This window comes from Xiphophorus couchianus, chromosome 17 (genome assembly GCF_001444195.1).
Source record: "Xiphophorus couchianus chromosome 17, X_couchianus-1.0, whole genome shotgun sequence".
Lineage (NCBI taxonomy): Eukaryota > Metazoa > Chordata > Actinopteri > Cyprinodontiformes > Poeciliidae > Xiphophorus > Xiphophorus couchianus.
The window spans coordinates 17,266,642-17,286,666 of record NC_040244.1 but is presented as its reverse complement, the minus strand read 5'-3'; the positions used below and the strand labels follow the sequence as shown (position 1 = coordinate 17,286,666).

Here is a 20,025-nt window from a genome sequence, read left to right as displayed (position 1 = left end):
CATGTGCAGACATACCACACTTAGGCTTCCATGGAAAGCTGTGTTGTCAGGCAGTTCTACTCATGTTGTCATTTTTAGACTGACCTGCAGAGTTAAGGGGTCAAAGTTTCATTCATGAATGCCCATAGGACACTACAGTCACTGGATCTGACCTTTCAATCCATATTTACAGAAACCAAGTTTTTCTGGTAGACAAACAATTAAAGAAACCTTATTGATGTGTTGGAACAATGGTGATTTGAAAGATATCTTTTGGTTAAAATCTTTCCTGAAATCAATTGAGTCTCAAATACTATACTAAAAGTTTATAAATGTTCAGAACTTTGGAGTAAAGAGTAAACAATGCCGCTACTCCGCTCGGCGAGGTTCTCCGCAACCAAGAGTATAAAAAGTAGCAGAAGAACGCGGAGAACATCGACAGAACCACATTCAGTCATTGTAGAAAGCCCAACTGATGATCCATGGGTTTTTCAAGCATGGATACATACATACATACATACATACATACATACATACATACATACATACATACATACATACATACATACATACATACATACATATCTTTTGTGAAATAAAGATGGTAAGATGCAAAAATGTGAAAAGAAATGTCTTTTTTTGTTGTCAAAGATTGAATATCTAAATATTACTCACTGAAACAAACAGCTGAAACATTGAGTTTGTTGAAATTGATTATAACTGGAACACTGATGAATATATTTGATATGCATTTGCTAGATTATTATTCTTGATGAATTTGATGATGGTTTTTGACAAAATGTAATATTTATTGCTTGGTGGAGCTTACAATGTGACGCCCCTCCCCAACATCGGACAATCAGACCATCTCTCCCTGTTCCTCACACCTCGGTACTTACCACTCATCCAACGTGTGAAACCTACCGTGAGGACAGTAAAGGTGTGGCCAGAGGGCTCAGACGCTGTGCTCCAGGACCGGTTCAGGAATACAGACTGGACTATTTTCCACCATACAGACTTGGATCAGTACGCCTCATCTGTACTGAACCATATTTCCACCACCATAGAACATGTCACCACCTGCAAACGCATTACCATGTACCCCAACCAGAAACCCTGGATGAACCGAGACGTTCGTCTCCTGCTGAAGGCCCGCAACATCGCCTTCAGGTCAGGTCAGGGGATGCACAGACTTACAGTGTAGCCAGGGCTGAGCTGAAGAAGGGAATCAAGAAGGCCAAACACCACTACAAAAGGAAGATGTAGGATCATTTTTCTAACGCCAACCCCCGACGTATGTGGCAAGGCCTTCAGATTCTCACAGACTACAAGAACCTCAATACCACCCCCGCTTCTACGCATGTCTCCTTCCTCAACGAACTTAACAACTTCTATGCTCGTTTTGAGAGAGGGAATACCACAACTGCAACCAAAGCAGCTACCACCCCAGCCCAACAGCCGCTGACTTTCCTCCCCACTGACGTAGGAGTGGCTCTGAGCAGGATTAAATCCCACAAGGCTGCGGGTCCTGATGGCATACCTGGACGTGTCCTCAGAACGTGCTCTGGGGAGCTGGCAGGAGTGCTGATGGACATCTTCAACCTGTCCCTGGCCCGCGCTGTGGTACCGACCTGCTTCAAGTCTACCTCCATTGTCCCAATCCCCAAGAATCCCAACCCAACCAGACTCAATGACTACTGCCCGGTAGCCCTTACCCCCATCATTACCAAGTGCTTGGAGCGGCTGGTCCTAGCACACCTCAGATCCTGTCTCCCCCCCACACTAGACCCCCACCAATTTGCATACAGGCAGAAAAGGAGCACAGAGGACGCAGTCTCTATAGCGCTGCACTCTGTCCTTTCTCACCTGGACAGTAAGAACACTTATGCCAGACTGCTGTTCTTAGATTTTAGTTCAGCATTCAACACTGTCATCCCATCACAACTCATTACCAAACTCACAGACCTCGGCATCAGTCCACTCATGTGTAACTGGTTGCTCGACTTCCTGACCAGTCGACCTCAACATGTCCGGCTGGACAACCACTTCTTATCCACCATCATCATAAACACCGGAGTGCCACAAGGCAGTGTGATGAGTCCCTTCCTCTACTCCCTCTTCACCTACGACTGCAGACCTGTCCATGGCTCTAACGCCATCATCAAGTTCGCAGATGACACCACGGTGATCGGCCTCGTCAGAGATAATGACGAGGCCGGTTACAGGGAGGAGGTAGACCGTCTGGCTGAGTGGTGCGACAAAAACAACCTGCAGCTGAACACCGAGAAGACCAAGGAGATTGTCGTGGACTTTAGGTGACCCACATCCACCCATCCACATTAAGGGGACAGTGGTGGAGTGTGTGGACACCTTTAAGTTCCTGGGAGTCCACATCTCTGAGGACCTGACTTGGACGACCAGCTGCTCCAAACTCATTAAGAAGGCGCATCAGCGCCTCTTCTTCATGAGGACCCTGAGGAAGAACCACCTGTCCTCAGAGATCCTCACGAACTTCTACCGCTGCACCATTGAGAGCATCCTCACCAACTGTATTACAGCTTGGTACGGGAACTGCTCTGTCTCCAACCGGCAGGCGCTGCAGAGGGTGGTGAAAACTGCCCAGTATATCGCCAGGGCACCGCTCCCTGCCATCAAGGACATCTACAGGAAGCGGTGTTTGAAAAGGGCCGGGAAAATCACAAAGGACTCCACTCACCCAGCACACACACTCTTTTCCCTCCTGCCCTCTGGGAGGCGTTACAGAAGCCTACGGACCAGAACCACCAGGCACCGGAACAGCTTCTTTCCCACAGCTATCACGCTTTTGAACGCCTCCTGACATCAAACATAAACTATGAGGACTGTACTCCCCTATCCTCTCATACAACAATAACACATGGACTATCCTCACACACACACACACATCACGGACTGTTTTCTTCACACACACATACAACCTGTAAATTTTATCTGCCATTATTTATCTATAATCCATTCCCTAACATTCTTGTATATTCTGTATAATCTGTGCATATAGCTCCCATATTTATATTTATACACAATATCTATATCTCTTGCTATAACCCCTTATAGTCCATACATACATAGTCTTGTACATCTGTGAATAAATATTTATATCTCGTAGAGCACTTCTGGATAGATGCAAACTACATCTCGTTGCTTGTACTTGTGACAGTGCAATGACAATAAAGTTGAATTCTATTCTATTCTATTCTATTGTTTCATAATTGGTTACTGTATTATATTTTTATAATGTAAAGCACTTTGAACTCATTGTTGCTGAAATGTGCTCTGCAAATAAATCTGACTTAAATATTGCTGTTAATTTCTGAGAATGTGACTCCCGGTAGTTGGAGGGTGTTAGTCACAAAGTCAGTGCTCCTGCCATAATGAACAACTTTCCTGGAAGAGTTGGGAAGACTGCCTGCTTGATTATTTATTAAAGTGTTTATGCTGTTATGTTTGCTTTATTTTTCTGTATGTCACTGACAGGTGGGCAGTGCCAGACAGATAGTCATCATGTAGATAATCATCGGGTAAATCTTCCATGCATTTGGACTTATGTTTGTTATTAGTTTGTAATAAAAAACTCATTTGACTCATCCATAGTGTATTCTAGAAGCTGAAGGTTGGCATTTTGGGTCATTCAAATCTAACGAAAACATTTTTCTCCAGCAGATGCAATCTGTGCCAGTAGGTAGATCAACACCTTTTTACTCTAATAAACAGACTATGTTGACATTTTGTTGTGTGCTTTGATGATTTTTTAAACTTAAAAATTGGGTCTCTAAAGTATCCAATTGGTGTACTTTGATGTACAAAGTACATCAGTGTACTTCCCTCTGGGTGTATTATGGGGGTTTTGTTCCTTTCTCTGGCTGAGTCTGATAACGTTGACATCGCCAATGTGCTTTCATCTCTGCTTATGTTTTCCAAACATGTACTTTTCATTGCTTTTCACGTTGATCTGGATATTCATCCTAGCCGAACGGATTTGCACATCATCTTTGGATATTATTTAAGTGTGCTTCAATTCATAATACAAGTCAATAAAAACAAACAAAACGACCAGCTGCTCCAAACTCATTAAGAAGGCGCATCAGCGCCTCTTCTTCATGAGGACCCTGAGGAAGAACCACCTGTCCTGGCTTTCGTTCTGCTTTCATACCACCCCGAAGCGGCAGGGGGCAATAATTTTAACATTCGATTTGTACTCGCCAGAAAGACAACGTCACCGCGGTAGATTAAATGGAAAATGGCTGCAGTTACAGAGAATCAACAGAACTCCCCAATGAGAAAAAGTAGTGACCAGTTAAAAGAGAAGGTTTCTCATAGGAATGGAGGAGTTCCTGGTGATTTGGGGGAGCAGGAGGACTACGGACTTTCTGGAGTCCTGGAGAAGGAGCAGAGCGACATCCTGAAATCCTCTAGGAATGTTTGTGAGCTGCTGGAAAAGATCCGAGAGGAGACCGAAGCTTTGGAGAAGCAGGTTGGTTGGCTCAACTCTGAGTAAACAGAAAAGTAAACACAAGTTTATGACAATATAAAATCCAATGTGAATGTCTCCTTTTTTAATTCAGGTTGTGAATGTTTGCAGTTCTGGTCCTCCTAAAGTTGCAGCAGCTCTTTCTGCTGCAGTAGAGGTCAGATATTCTCTGGACGAGCTGCTGCAGAGAGAGCAGCGCATCTCCAACAGGCTGCAGCAGGTAGAGCTCATAGAAACAGCGATAGACATAGTTTTAGGTCAAAGTGTCCAAAGGTCAGATTTAAACCTGAGATTATCGTGTGAACAGTTCCCACTGATTAATGCTGCTTTTTCACCTAGAAATCTTACCACAGTCTGTCCAGTTGGTTCTATGTATTTTCGTTCTGTTTTTTACTAATGATTATTTCAGCAATCGGTTATTTGACGATTAATCAATTAGCTGGATAAAACAATTGCCTCATTCTACAGATTTGTCATTTAACTACTTAAGCTTTTTCTACATATACATTATAAGAACTAAGTTAAAGATGCAAATAAACAAATAACCCAGTTGTTTTTTGAAAATGATAAAATAGTCATTTTAACTTCCTAAAAAGCAATAACTGCTTTCTTCAGTGAGTTTGAACCAGGTGAAGTTAAACATATTTACAAACAAAGATGTTTTTATTTTAAATGCAAAATGTTTAAATATTGTTTACAGTTCAGGGTTAGTTACAACTCTGAATGTGTAGTTTTTTTTTAGTCTGCACATTCCAGTTAACGATTAATCAATGACTAAATTATCCATCTATCCATTTTCTTACACCTTTATCCTGTTGGAGTCATGAGGGGTGCTGGTGCCTATCTCCAGCTATCAATGGGCGACAGGTGGGGTCACCCTGGACAGGTTGCCAGTCCATCGCACATAGAAACAACTACTAAATTAATTGAGGACTATGTAATTAATTGACTCATCATGATTAATCATTTCAACCCTAGTCGTGTTATGTGTGTTTTGTGATGTTTGTATTTATGATGATCTTGTTGCTCTTCTCTAGCACCTACAGGGGACCAAGCAGTGGATGGAGGATCTGGGCCAGACATGTAACCATGTGGACTTCATAGAGAGATCCATGAAATACCTGAAGTGTCTTCACCACATAGAGGAGCTTAGGTACAGTAAACCAGGAGAGATGGTTAAGAACCTGGATTGGTCATTAAATACAAGGAGAGAAACACAAAACAGAGAGTCAGCCTCTTTTAGACTAGATCCAAAAAGTTCCTTTTTTTTCTCGTCGGTTCACAGAATATTTTCCCAGAAGTCTTGGGGGTCAACAAGGCTCTGTATTAGAGACAAAGAATGAATATTATGGTACTGTGCATGTGGGAGAAAACATTGTGTGTGACTTTGTCTCCTGATTGAGTTTAGGAAACAGTTTTGTGCATCACATGTAAGGTGCATGTGTGTGGTGTCTGTGTGTGCTGCTGTGTCCACAGTGCTGCAGTCCAGCAGTCTCTGATGATCAACAGTGTGTGGGACGCCATAAAGGGAGTAGAGAACATGGCAGCCCTGGACTGTGGTCTAAACCAATCCCAATGTTCCCATCTTTGTGACTTTCTCCGGAAAACTCTTTGTTTCTGGCATAACATCATCAAGGATCGACTCACCAGGTAGCTCTACCTCAAAGCCCCGATACTCAGGAGGTCAGATTCTTCAGAAGTCTGATTCTCCTTTTTATTTCTGTCACAGTGATTTTGAGAAAGTGTTGGCTCAGCTGCAGTGGCCCATCATCACACCTAACCAGTCAGTGACGACACCTGCTAACTACCAGGAGCTGAGCAGCCAGCTGGAGGGACTGCTGTTGCAGCTGCTGGCTCTGCAGACCTCGTATCCTTTCACATGTACAGAGCTGCTCAGTACAAGTCATTTTAACTGCTTAATATTACAGAATATTACATCAAAAACCACTGAATGCAGAAATGTGGGAAAAGCGTGTTTAATACCTGCTTAAATGTTGTTATTGTCAGAAGTACTTTTAGCCTGACCTCATCTGAACTCTGATTTATTGAATCCGACTGTATCTTACATTTTAATTTTAAGTTTGAGTTTCACCATGAAGCAGAGCCTGAACTGAGTAGAGATTGTTCATCTCAACATGGCACACAGGTCAGGTAAATACGTTGGGTTGTTAGGAAAATGAGGTATAACTCAGAGTAACTCCAGCCTCTAGTTGGCAACAAAGGCTGCCAAGTAGAGCAGCCTTTCCATATGGAATATGAATCATAACTTGGCTGCATCAAAACCAGTTACATCCGAGTCTGAGAACTTCCATTACTGAGACTCCAGGGGGCGCCATCCACCTCTTCATGGCATAGCAATCCTCTTAAAGTAGCTGGACAGCAGTCCAACTTCCTTGTGCACACTTTTCTGCCTAACTTTTTTCTTTCTCTCAACTTTCCATACATTCCAGTCCACTTCTCTGTAAACAGTCAGTTTCTTTAGCAGTGGGTGTTTATGACTGACTGTCCATGTAGAGGACTAAATAACCTGTTGTACATCTGTCAGTTCATAAATGTGACTATAACAAAACATTTTTTTAATAATAAATCTTTTATTGTTCTTAAGTAAAAATGTAATTTTCTAAGAATTTTTAAAGTGAGTTTTGAGTTTAATTTAGCTAGTAGTAATAATCAACAAAACTAATGCCGTGTGAGTGTAAAAATCTCTCTTTTGAATTGATTTGAATGAATAAATGAACATTCAGTGATATTCTAATCTATTGAGATACCCCTTTAACAGACTTAAATTATTAAATGCTACAGTAAGTAATTCAGCTATTGTTCCTGATGCTAAGTTTAAATCATAAACACTGACTCCAGTCAGCTTCCATCAGACCGTTGGTTTCTGTAACCGCCCCTCAAAGCGATGACCTCATATCTCAGAGGGTTTCAGCCTCCACTCAAGGAGCGCCGCCTGGCTCTTCATCCACCCTGTCCCCCGCAGCACCGTCCCTCTGTCTGCCCATTCAGATCATGCTGCAGCCGCTCAGCAAGAGGTTCAGATATCACTTCTATGGAAATCGTCAAACCAACTCCATACACAAGGTTTGTCCTGCACTGAACACCCAACGCACAGCGGAGCTGATGTCATAACCCCAACTCCTCTCCCTGGTTCCTTCATGTGACATTTACTCTCAGAATGAAAAGTAAAATAAACTTAAAGTCTTCCTCCTTAATGACCTGTATGTTTAGAAGAAGTTCTACCAAGTTGCTTCCATATTTTTTTGCTGTTGCTTTGGTTTCTATTGGTGAACTGTAAGCTAACTGTGAGACAATCTCTCTGTGGATTGGTTCTAATCTTCCTGTCAGTTATTTTCTTTCCATCTCGACCTACAAGTGTTTCTGTGCTTTGAAACTGGAGTTTAATTGACTTTTTTTTGATAGTGCAGCTGAGTTTCACTTACATATTTATAATTAAAGAATCTTTTTTTTACTGTTGAGGAAATGAAAATGCAGGAGACTGAATATAATAAAAGGAGTTTTATTGTTAATATGCCTTTCAGGACTCCTCCTTTAAACACTTTCCTGTTTGGTTTAGTACCTTCTTTAATGAAGCACTGTGTGTGGGGAAATGAGCCGTTTTAGTTCAGCTCTACACTAACTAGACTGGTTCCCTGCTTTAGAAGAGTCTCATGTTTATGTGTGTTCCAGCCAGAGTGGTACCTCACTCAGGTCCTGAAATGGATGGAGAACAGCGCCACCTTCATGGAGGAAAAGATTCAGCCAGTCTTTGACCGGTCCGGACAAACCATCAGTGCCAAGGTATGTTGATTATAAGAGAGAAATAAAATGGATCCAAATCTGGCACTGAGATCAGTTCTAGCTTAGCTAGCAGTGCTTACATTAGACATGTGGAAATATTTTCTGAAAACCTAGAATGGAACTGCAGGTACTGATTATAAATGTAATTGTTGGGGTGTGCTGTGGTGGCGTAGGGATAGCACGACCCACATTTGGAGGCCTTGAGTCCTTGACGTGGCCGTCGCAGGTTCGATTCCCGGACCCGGCGATACTTGCCGCATGTCTTCCCCCCTCTCTCTTCCTCTTTCCTGTCAGCTTACTTTTATATAAGGGACACTAGAGCCCACAAAAGACCCCCTGGAGGGGAGGGGGAAAAAAAGTAATTATTTATTCCTCTGTCAGACCGTTGTTGTTGGTCTCGCTGAATTTAAATGTTTTTAATGGTTGGACTGCTTGATTGTTAGATGTCATACAGCTAAAACTGTACAGCTATCTACTCTTGGAAAGTAGATCTTTGATCTCAACAAGTCGTTTCAAAAATGTTTAAATATATTTATTTTAACTTTAACACATGATCTTTTTGTTATTAATCTATCCAAATTAAAACATTAAAGTTCAAGTTCTTGTTTTGCCTAAAATTATAATGTTAGGTTTTAACATCAGAAAGTTTCATCTACAAATCCTCTGAATTTAGAAAAAAAGGAACAAAGTCTCCTGATGGGTGAGGAGAGAAGCAATTTGTTGGCTCTGTCTGCCTGCAGGTGGCGCTGTGTCAAGGCCTGGTGTGTTTAGTCCAGGAGAAGGTAGCCAGTGATGCCTCTCGAATGCTGTATGATGATGGGCTCTTCTGCCACCTAGTGGAGGAGGTCCTGCAGTTTGAGAAGGACCTGAGAAGCCATCATTCCTACCCGGCAATGCTGCCCGCTCTGCTCCACATCCTGCTTGATGACGCCTTCCTTCAGAAGTGGCTCGCCGTGGAGAGGAAGAGTGAGTTCTTAGCTGACTGCCGTCCATCAGTTTTTTCCTCTTTCGCTGTGTTTAAAGCCGTATCTCATCACTCAGTGCTCATGTTGCATCCTGTCTATGTAGGAAACAACTCTGACATCTGCTAGAAAATTCTAAATCAAACAGTGATGTACTAGTTGATCATTTTCCCCCATGATTCAGTGATTTAAATGTCTTTGTCCTATTTGTGGTTTAGAGATGATGTTATGAACCAGAACACCAGGCAACATGGAGCATCCTCCACGTTGCCTGCATAACTACCTGCGCTTTTCTCTCCGTTTGCTCACAGTGGCTGTGGAGAAGATGGACGCTATGCTGTCAGCTGAGGGAGCCTGGACATCTCAGTACAAAGACATCAGTGACATGGATGAGCTGAAGGCACCAGAGTGTGCAGAGACATTCATGACTCTCCTGCAAGTCATCACAGGTATGACTTCATCATGTTTTCACACATAAAGTAGAAGCTGAGAAATGTGTTGGTATGGCCAGGAGTGTGTAAACTCTGTTGTTGCGCAACAACCCCCCCTCCTTTCTGTCTCTACTCTCTCACTCTTTCTTCCCAAATGGCCAAGTCCTCTCTAAGGGCCTGAGCACAGTAGTAACTGTCAGTTACTAACCTGGCACTCTTGATTTTCCTTTTCACCAGCTCCAGCAATCCTTCCAGTACTGCCGTTACTTCTCCGGCTTGAGCACTACCGGGAGCTTTTCCTTTCTGACGGCATTTCTCTCTGCCATCCTGCTTCAGAATAAATCCCCAGTATGCCGACTGGTCGGACCCCTTTCTGGATCCATCGGTGTAGATTGTCCATTCCGGTTGTTCTGGCTTCTCAGATGTCTCTTACGGTCGTTTCTTACTGGTGGGTTGTGCTGGCCCAATTTCAAGCTCCAGATCCAGCAGGATGTCTTTAACCATGTCTGCGTCTGTGTGATGATGTCAGCTGCTGGTGTTTGTTCCTCTGTTGCCGGATGTCTTCTCGATGGCTGCAGTGGAGGACGCGGTGTGCTTCCTCATCCATCGTCGGCTGATGATACTTTTCTCTCCAGCAAGACTGAGCCAACTTTCCTTTGTCTCGGGTTGATGTTTCAGTTCCTCATTCTTGGAACCAACTTCCCCACTTGCTTCAGGTCTGAGTCACAGTAGCTGTGCAGAAAGCTGATGCAGTTCTGTTGAGGTCTCCTCATTTTCCAAACGATCTGGACGGCCGGCTTCCTCCGGTTTCTTCCCCAGATTTTCCTCCTCGAAGTGATCATCCATCACTCCGTCTCTCTGTCGGTTCGAGTTGTCTATCCCCCAAAGCCTCTCTTTAGCCTTCGAGCAGGGATGGGTCTAGACTATGTTGGCTACTAGCTTCACTGTCTGGATCCGGTCATTTATCCTCAGTAGAAGCTTTCCCTCACCTGTATGCTATACAGTTACTGCAAGGGTTGTGACTGACGGCCTTATCAGTCACCATTAACTCTATTCCTTAAGAGTTAACAAGCCAAGTGAGCTATTCAGATCCTCACATCTGTTTTTACTAACTTGGCCATAGGGCCCTCCTACTCCGTTGGACTGGGCCCCACGTTGGGCGCCACTTGTTGTTGCGCAACACCCCCCCCCTCCTTTCTGTCTCTACTCTCTCACTCTCGTACTTCCTCTTCTGAGAGGGGAGATGTGCTACCAGCTCTCCGTCTAACGGGTCCGTTGAGTTTCCTAAATCTGCTGGGATTTACCCTGTCCAGAACTGAAGTAAACTCTGTTTAAGCTGGTTTCGAGAAACGATTCGCCTGGTTATCTGACGGCCTACATCCAGGTGTCCCACCCTTCTTCCCCCTGTGAATTAGCCAGACTGAGCAGCCTACAGCCAACTAGTTTCACAGAGCACACCTGTTAACGGTCGCTCGTTCTCTATTTTACAACATGCATTTGTTATTGAACCAGGTAGGTTTTAGTGACTCGGGCGAGTCCCAAGGATGAGGTTTTAAATATGGGCTACCAGCAACCTAAAAACATTTTCCACCTCTTCCTCTCCAGAATCAAACATCACAGCTATTTTACAACCATCAAAGAACTTTAAGGTGACTCATTAACTGAATGTCCACAACATCTTTAGATTTTCTTTATGCTAAATATTTTATTAGTAAGGCATTTTTGCAAGGGTCAGTACAGCTTAATTCAGTAGCAGAAATAATCAAATAAGTAAAATCAATCATCTAGTCTATCTTTCCCTACTGCTGATACTGAGTACTAAAAAAGGAACCTTAGAGCGAGACGGACGGAGTTTGGTGTTTCGAACCCCAGACCTGGCTTGATGATGAAGAAGGTGTGGCAGCAGGAGGAAGATGTTGATCGGCGAAGGCCAGGATCTCCGCAGGTCCGATGAGCTTCTTCTCCGCATGGATGCTGAGGTCACACAGGACTTGGTGCTGGCAGGAAAAAAGGCACCAGTTCTTCTTCCTTGTCTTTGTCTTCATCTTTGTCTTTGGGGTCTGAACCCAGCCGATGAGAGAAGTGCGATTCGAAGCCACAGATTGTGGGCCAGACGGGTTGGTCTCCATGTGCAGGACAGTCTCCGGCTCCGTGGCCCCGGCTCTTCTTCAGCTGCAGAGTTCTTTGTCCATCTCGATCTTGGCTCGAAGCTGCCCGGAGGATCCAACAAAAGGTTCCTCTTTTGCACCCACCTTATATAGGGTTTATCTGTCTGCTTAGACAGATGATCTCATATCCGTCACTGTCTTAAGAGACATCATGTCATGATGTCTGTGCCAATGTCTCAGGGCTGCTCAACCTCCTGTTTCCATATAAGGTGCTGATCATCTCTGCTCTCCTGTTAGTTCCCCTTTTTCCCTTCCTGTCACCTTTCACCTACCATCTACCTCCAACATATCAGTGATGTTTAATTGCAGTTTTACAACCTTTTACACCATTTCAAGTTCAATGTCAAAATCACATTTATATCACATTTATTTTCTTTAGCTTCTCTGATTTAGCATTCATTTATAATTTTATAACCATAACTTATATCACATTTATTTTCTTCAGCTTCTCTGATCTATCATTCATTTATGATTTTATAACCATAACTTATTAGTTACTCTTATTATGATCTTAATGTGAGTTATTACAGATGTTTTCTGAAAAGAAACCAAGAATAATTTATTATTCTAATTATTTGATACCAAAGTTACATTTGCTTGTTTTTCTTATAAGTGTTCTCACAAATATAAGTGTAAGTATTATTACAAGTAAATCAATATTAATATAAGTATTTTACTTTGAATCTTATCAAATTACTCAAAATGTTTAGATTTAATTTTTTAAAACTTTCATGCTTTAAAATAGTCTCAACTATTTTTATAAATCTGCATGCTGGAAACTTCCTCTTTTTCCAGGAAACCTGCTTTTCCTGTTTAATGACTCTCTCTGACTGACTATGATTTTTTATGATTAGATAGAAAAAAGTAGAATTAAAGCAAAGTTTGCATGAGACAAAAACAACACACACAACTAGATTTATTTTATTGACACTTAAGTCTACTGTTGGGCCTTGATGTCACTTGAGTGATTCATTTTAAAGATAACTTTATTTATTATTACTGTTAAACTAACTTTATTGACACTTAAGTCTACTGTTGGGCCTTGATGTCACTTGAGTGATTCATTTTAAAGATAACTTTATTTATTATTACTGTTAAACTAACTTTATTGACACTTAAGTCTACTGTTGGGCCCTGATGTCACTTGAGTGATTAATTTTAAAGATAACTTTATTTATTATTACTGTTAAACTAAAATCTCCAGCATGGGGAAGTGGGATGAGCTCGGGTTTTCTTGACAACTCAAAACCTCCTCAAGCTGGTCAGTTATCAGATATAGACTCATCCAGAATAATTTATAATCTGCACAAAGGGTTTTTGCTCATTTTGATAATTATAGATAAGGTAGAAAAGCAACAGGAGTAAGATTATTTTGAAGCAAATGAGTAAAAAGTGTCCCATTCTGTGTTAAATGGACAGTATTATGTAAAATTGACCTTTTTTTGTTATACATCATGTTATGTTATTCCCTCATTTTGAGTCATACATGGCATGTTTGAGAAATCCTTTAATCTCCATGGCAACCATTCAGCTGTGCTAAACTCCTGGCTGGACCTAGCTCCGCCTACAAAGTTTCCAAGCTTCAGCACTTCCTCCTGACAGAGCAGCCCTTCACAGTAGCTTACCCAATCAGCTCCTTCAGACTAGCTAGCAGCAATTAGCAAACACTTGGTGGAACTGCACATCAGCTAAGCTCATTATATAACTACCTCTCGGTTCAATGCTGGTAAAATGTTGTTAAAGGGTTAATAAAGGAGCCATATTGTGATGACTTCATGAAGACGGAGTTTCAAAAACGCAGGAGACGGAGGCCCAATTTCAAGGTGCTAAATCATCAAGTGACATTTCGTATAAGTCATATTTGATATAAATAGCATTTTTATAACGACCAAAAGTAACATAGTTACTTGATTATGTTATAAAATGGCACTGTGGGCCTGGAAAATACATAATACTGTGTCTTTAAACTGCTCCTGACCCAGAGATAAAAAATGGATAAAGTTTTGCCAAAACTAAAAGCCACAATAAGCTCATTTGAAAAGAGCACTACAAATGTAATTATAGTATAGATTCCTCCAACAGTTTTTGTCAGCTAATTGTGTTTGGTTGCAAACTTACAGAACGTTATCGGGCCTTGCCCAGTCCTGCAGCACAGCTCAGGTTTTTTGGGCTGCAGAAGGAATTGGTCGATGACTTCCGCATACGACTAACTCAGGTAAGGATGACTCCGGATGTCAGCTATCATAAAAAACTTGTTTCATAACGCTTTGAAAAACATAAAATCATGATTCAGCAAGAAAACTTCACTGGCCTTCGAGAGCATGGGTCAGGAATCAGACACTCTGCTCTGCGACATCAGGAACAACCAGAATGTCCAACATGAATGTCCCACCACAATAAAAGTTCTTTTCTTTTATTCCCAGGTGATGAAAGAGGAGTCCCGCTGCCCACTGGGGGTCCGGTACTGCGCCATCCTCAATGCAGTCAACTACATTTCAACCATTCTGAGAGACTGGGGGGACAATGTGGTATGTATGGGTTTATGTGACTGCAGTTCTAGCAGAAAATTGTGTTCACCTCTTAATGATGAGCTTTTGAGCAGAACAAGAGCAGTAAAATCATCCTGAGTTTTACAAGTAACGTATTCGCTAAGCATGAAGCCAGAGCTGCAGAGGAATGACGGGAACTGAAGGCTGCAGAATGTGTGACTGCTTCCTGTGTGTGTGCTCCAGTTTTTCCTCCAGCTGCAGCAGGCTGCGGTTTCTCTGGGACAGCAGGAGGTTCTGGGCAGCCTGGAGATGACAGAAGTCGGGCGTCTGGCCTCCCTGGAGGGGTCTCTGTTCGATGGTCTGCTGTCACTGCTAGATCGACTGAAGGGAGATATGTTGGGAAGACTGCTGCACTTTCTAATGAGAGACACGGCTGAAAAAGCCCAGCCATACTGTCAGGAAAGGTGAATCTGTTAATGTGCCACACACAGTCACAAATCTGGTGGTTTTTGTACTGGTTAATGGACTTTTTTTCAATATTTGACCCGGTTTTTATTGCAAATGTTTTTCAAAATAAAGGTTAATCAGAATAGATGGATATTGTGTTTTTTCTCCTGTTGTAGATGGTTGTCCATTCCACCTCCTCAAGACCAGTCTGCCATGTCCCTGTCCAGTTCAGCGTGTCCCATGATGCTTTGTGTGAGGGATAGACTGTTGAACCTTCATCAGGTCCTGAGTGTTTCTCTGTTCCAACTCGCCTGGCAGGGTTTGGCAGAGAAACTGGACAACTTCATTTACCAAGAGGTGAGAGCTGTGATGTTTCTGTTTGTGATATTCACAGCTTAGCTGTTCTCATATGGTGAGAGACTTTACTATGCCCACAGTGCTTCACACTGATGCACTCAGCTGTTTTATTTCACTGTTTTGGACATTTCCTGAGGGACAGCAGGGTGAACTGGTTTTATTGGACTGTACTGGTGGCATAATGCACACAGAAGACCTCATGTTTAGGTTTAAAAAACGAACAATGAAAAATCTACTACATTTTGACTCTTTATGTCTGTAGGACTAAACAATGGTAGCTTCTTGTTGTCTGTGATTGGAACTGTTCAGAAATGTTCAAAGATTTCAGTAAAGATTACATCATAAACAAAACAATAGCCAGTGTTTGATCACAGAGACGACAAATTACAGCGTGATGTAAAAGTCCTCTGTGCAGATTGTCTTGTGACAAAGTTATGAACTTTTGCAAACAACAACAGTCCAAGATGTCAATGTGTAGATTTTGTAAAGCTGGCAGAGCCATACCCCACCAGACCTTTAACTTTATTAGTTTCAAAAGGTGAGCAGAGAGACACAAGGTGGAGCAGAGGGTTGTTGTCTCGTCTGCTCTCAATAGACGTGGGGCCTGGTTTTCGGGTCAACTATACAGCCTGGTCCATCCGTCTCTCTGCAGGCTGTATGTCTGGGTCAGAACTCTGTGCTATCTGCTGGGCTGGGACATCTTGTCTGAGCCAAGAGCCTAGTTGCTTCTTCTTTACATAACAGAAAATGTTTGAAGCCAAGAGCGGTAGTCCAGTTTTATCAGGATTATGTCCATTGGCCTTGTGGAGTGATTTTCTTTCCCAAAACATTTAAATTCTTAATAAATTCTATTGAACCGTCAGTGCAGGTATTTTAAGCCACTTATTAGAGGGGCAGTATTATATATTTTCTGGGCACACAGAAACATACATTAGTCATGTTTTTTATTATAGCCCATTCAGCAGAAGGCAGTTCAAAGTGCTTTATGTTATAAAATTACAAAGTCATAAATGCACCACGTGATAACAAATATTACATTACAAGCAACTCTAAACAGGTTGGTTTTAGCCTTTATTTAAAGGAACTCAGTATTTCTGTGGTTTTGCAGTTTTCTGGAAGTTTATTCCAAAAAACTCTGTGGTGCTTCTATGCACCACAAATTCCAGATCTGGAATTTGTGGTGCATAGAAGCTGAATGCTCCTCCTCCATGTTTGGTTCTGGATGCAGAGCAAAACCAGAAGACCTGGGAGGTCTGGAAGGTTGATTCAACAACAGCAGATCTTTATAAACTAACAGTATTTTTAAAGTCTATTCTCTCAGTGAAGGACTGTAGAACTGGGTGATGTTCTCTATCTTCTTGGTTTCAGTCAGAACTCTAGCAGCAGCGTTCTGGATCAGCTACAGCTGGAGGGTTGATTTGGGTTTTTTTTTTTCAGATAAACTTGTAAGACTCTGTTGCAGTAATCAATGCAACTAAAGATAAACACATGGCTGAGTTTCTCTAGCTCTTGCTGAGACACTACTCCTTTAATGATCCTCAGGTGATAGCAGGCTGACTTTGTAACTGTATTTTTGTGGCTCTGAAGGATCAGGTCTGAGTCCATCACTACAGCCAGATTTCAGCCTGATCTCTGGTTTTCAGTTGTGATTACTGAAGCTGTGTGTTATCTCTACATGGTCCAAAGATAATAACTTTAGTTTTGTTTCTTTTCAGCTGGAGAAAGTTTTGGCACATCAACACATTTATCTGTTCCAAGCATCTGTTCAGTGATTGGATGGGTTCACAGTCACCTGTACCATCTGCATAGATATGATGATTAATCTTATATCCTGTTATAACCTGAATTAGCGAGAGCATATAGATATTGAATGAGTGGGGTCATAGGCCTTCAATCAGAAGTTGCCTATTGACACAAATAAATCCCTGTTTTTTCTGTAAGATCAGAGCCAGTTGAGTACCAGAGAGTCCGACCCAGCTCTCCATTCACTTCAGTAATATAAGATAAGATAGGTCCAACAGAACCATCACTGTGGTTCTTCCACGGTCTGTATTTATGTGAATGTTATTGAGCACTTTGACGAGGGCAATCCAGTACTGTGGTAATCATGGAAACCAGACTGAAAGAAATCAAAGTGGTTTGTCATCGTTGGGAAGCTGTTAACATCTTTAAGTGCTTATTAGTGCTACCAATAATTTCATGAATTGTTTCTGTCTGCCAGGTTATTTTGTCTAATCACTTCAGTGATGGTGGAGCAGCTCAGCTCCAGTTCGACATGACCAGAAACTTGTTCCCTCTGTTCGGCCATTACTGCAGAAGACCTGAGAACTTTTTTAAGCAGTAAGTGTTTGACAGCGGCTCGGCTTTAACCCTAACCCTTTGCAGCACAACGTCCCACTGACCAGGATCCAGAGACGGGAAAGGGCAAGAGGGCCAACATGAGATCTTCCTGGTATCATGACAGTTAAATACTAGTGCTACACAATGCATTAAATCGGCATCAACACATTACCAGTGGGTTTAATATCATAGTTGCAAAGGGCTGCTTGAATGCAATATTAAGAGGGACTATATTACAATTGTCAGAGCCTGTTTAGTCGGTTATTATTGCTAAAGAAAGAGGGCTAATCACAACTGATGTCAGTGTTACAATTTTCTGGAATCATACAGCCCTACTAAAAATACTAGTGGTTCACCAACTGCAGTTTTCTGGCTGATTGCCGAACTTTAAAAACTCTGACCTCCCGATTCAGTGTTTTTTTTTGTATTTAGTTTGTATGAAAAGTTACTAAATATAGCAGCTAAGTTAACAACAGCGGGGTGACTGATTTTAACTGCAGACATGATCTGGCAGGAGTCTGTCAGTCGGCCCTGTCTCATGGCAGAGCAGCCACTGATTGTTGTGAAAGATTGATTTCTTTGCTTTTGTTTGTTGATAAATGTTTTTGTGGAACCAAATGTAACTGGGTTTTTTTCCCGTCTTCCTTTTTGTCTTTGCAGTGTGAAGGAAGCATGCATTATTTTGTGTCTAAAGGTTGGCTCTGCCATTCTCCTAAAGGATCTCCTTAAACGCTCTGAGCAGGAAGCAACAGACTTTGAAGATCCTTCACCAGAGTCTGCTCTGAATGAGTTGGGAGTTTTCTGTTTGGCACCATGCGATGTGTTAATCCTTCTCAACCTCAAAGCTTTACTGCCAGGAATATAACAATGGCTGACTGTATTCCTTTTATGTGGAGCCCATGCCCATGCCCATATCAGATGAGCTGAAAGACTGGTGTCTCATTCTATGTATTTTCTTGCACTCTTAAATCCAAAACATTGGTTCTTACATTAGAATTAGAGTTAATAAATTCAGATTCTTCTAAGGTAATGTTTGTCTTTGAGTCTTTTTGTCATGATGGTGGTTGTTTCACTTATCAAACTTCATCAGAGCAGGTTCACAAACCAATATAACAAAGGTTGTAACATCACAAAATGAGGACAAAGTGAAGCGCTGTGAATACTTTCAAGATGAACTGTATGAAATGTACAGTGCAGTATTTGCTAGCATTGCCTTTAACTGCCTTGGTTAAACCTTACGGGGGTTCCTTCCTTGCGCTTGTCCCATTAGTTTGCAGGATTTCTGACCCATCTTAATCTTGCTCTGGGTTTGAGATGGCCTCGCCAAAACATCAACCTTGTCCTTGGGCCACTCTGCCCGAACGACATTCTCCATCTGGAATACCCATTGGTATCCTGGCTTTGACTTCATAGCTGATGTCTACAGATGTCACTTCAATGTGTCCACATAATGTTCTTTCCTCAAAATGCCTATTTATGAATCTATTTTATGAAGTGCACCAGTTCCTCCTGTAGCAAAACAGCCCCACAACATGATGCTGCCACCACCATACTTCAGTTAGGATGGTGTTCCAGGCAACAAACATCCCCATGTTTCCTCCAAATGTAACGATGGTCATTATGGTCAGACAGTTCCACTTCAGTCCCATCACATCAGAGGACATGTCTCCAAAAATGAAGCTCTTTGTCTCTATGAACATTTGCAAACTGCAGTTTGGCTTTTTGCTGTTTCTTTTGGAGTAATGGATTCTTCCTCTGGTTGGATGGTTGGACGTTCCAATCATGTCTATGAACAGATGAATGCTTCACCTTCAAGGAAAATTGTTCCCAAGGATGAACCAAACTGGTGCAACTCCATGAGTCTCTTCCTGATGTCTTTGCTGATTTCTCTTGAATAGACTTGTGTCGAACCAGAAAGTAAAGTGTTGCAGTTGTGGCTCCAATTAACTCAGATGTGACTTCTGGGTAGTCCCACATTGCTTAAAGAAACAGTAATCATTCTACATGTAAACTCTGATATATTCTTTTTCCCATTATTATGGCTTTTAATGAATAACACAGGTCATTCTAACCAACCAAACTGTTCTTGTTAATGGTCTAAAGTTAATTTAGACATTGAGAAAAATGTCAATGTCTAAATGAATGAAGAATGTGTCTTCATTCTATCTATTTAAACTGGTTGCAACTGTGTTAAAATATGTAAAAATACTTATATATATAGATATACTCCTTCTAGCAATACACTTAGTCTTTTATTTCTCAGTTTATTTCATTGTTTTCTTCAGCAGACATTCATTTTTAGGTAAGCCAAAGCTTCATATAAGCCTGGCAGATTTAGGATTAAAATAATCTTTTTAATTTCATCAACATCTTTCTTCTGACTGCAAGTAATATTAAGTTTTTACAGTGGCCCAGCCAGAGTTCTGACTTGAGTCTGACCAAGAATCTGTGGAGCGAGGTAAAGATTAGAATGATGGCACCAATTTATTTTAACCTCAAGATAAATTATTATTGTACCAGTGGAAAAAGACAAAAAGCTATTCA

At 41.7% G+C, this 20,025-nt stretch overlaps 1 protein-coding gene across 2 annotated transcripts; it reads left to right on the top strand.

Moving 5' to 3' along the window:
• The first annotated feature begins 4,222 nt into the window (after positions 1 to 4,222).
• Positions 4,223 to 18,511, top strand: rint1 (RAD50 interactor 1). 2 transcript variants are annotated; one of them, XM_028044233.1, is made up of 15 exons: positions 4,223 to 4,489; positions 4,581 to 4,706; positions 5,524 to 5,639; positions 5,963 to 6,136; positions 6,216 to 6,353; positions 7,390 to 7,570; positions 8,177 to 8,287; positions 9,028 to 9,253; positions 9,561 to 9,698; positions 13,969 to 14,063; positions 14,272 to 14,376; positions 14,581 to 14,801; positions 14,961 to 15,141; positions 17,363 to 17,481; positions 18,142 to 18,511. In XM_028044233.1, the coding sequence occupies exons 1-15, from the start codon at positions 4,256 to 4,258 to the stop codon at positions 18,344 to 18,346; spliced, it is 2,370 nt and encodes a 789-aa protein (XP_027900034.1). In that variant the 5' UTR covers positions 4,223 to 4,255; the 3' UTR covers positions 18,347 to 18,511. The 2 variants fall into 2 exon arrangements, with proteins under 2 accessions (XP_027900034.1, XP_027900036.1); XM_028044235.1 differs by having other exon boundaries at positions 4,269 to 4,489; positions 4,598 to 4,706.
• The last annotated feature ends 1,514 nt before the right edge of the window (positions 18,512 to 20,025 follow it).

Coding starts and splice junctions, on each gene's coding strand:
- rint1 (XM_028044233.1), top strand. CDS start 4,256: ATGGCTGCAGTTACAGAGAATCAACAGAACTCCCCAATGAGAAAAAGT. Junction 4,490..4,580: donor CCGAAGCTTTGGAGAAGCAG/GTTGGTTGGCTC, acceptor TTTTTAATTCAG/GTTGTGAATGTTTGCAGTTC. Junction 9,254..9,560: donor GCTCGCCGTGGAGAGGAAGA/GTGAGTTCTTAG, acceptor GTTTGCTCACAG/TGGCTGTGGAGAAGATGGAC.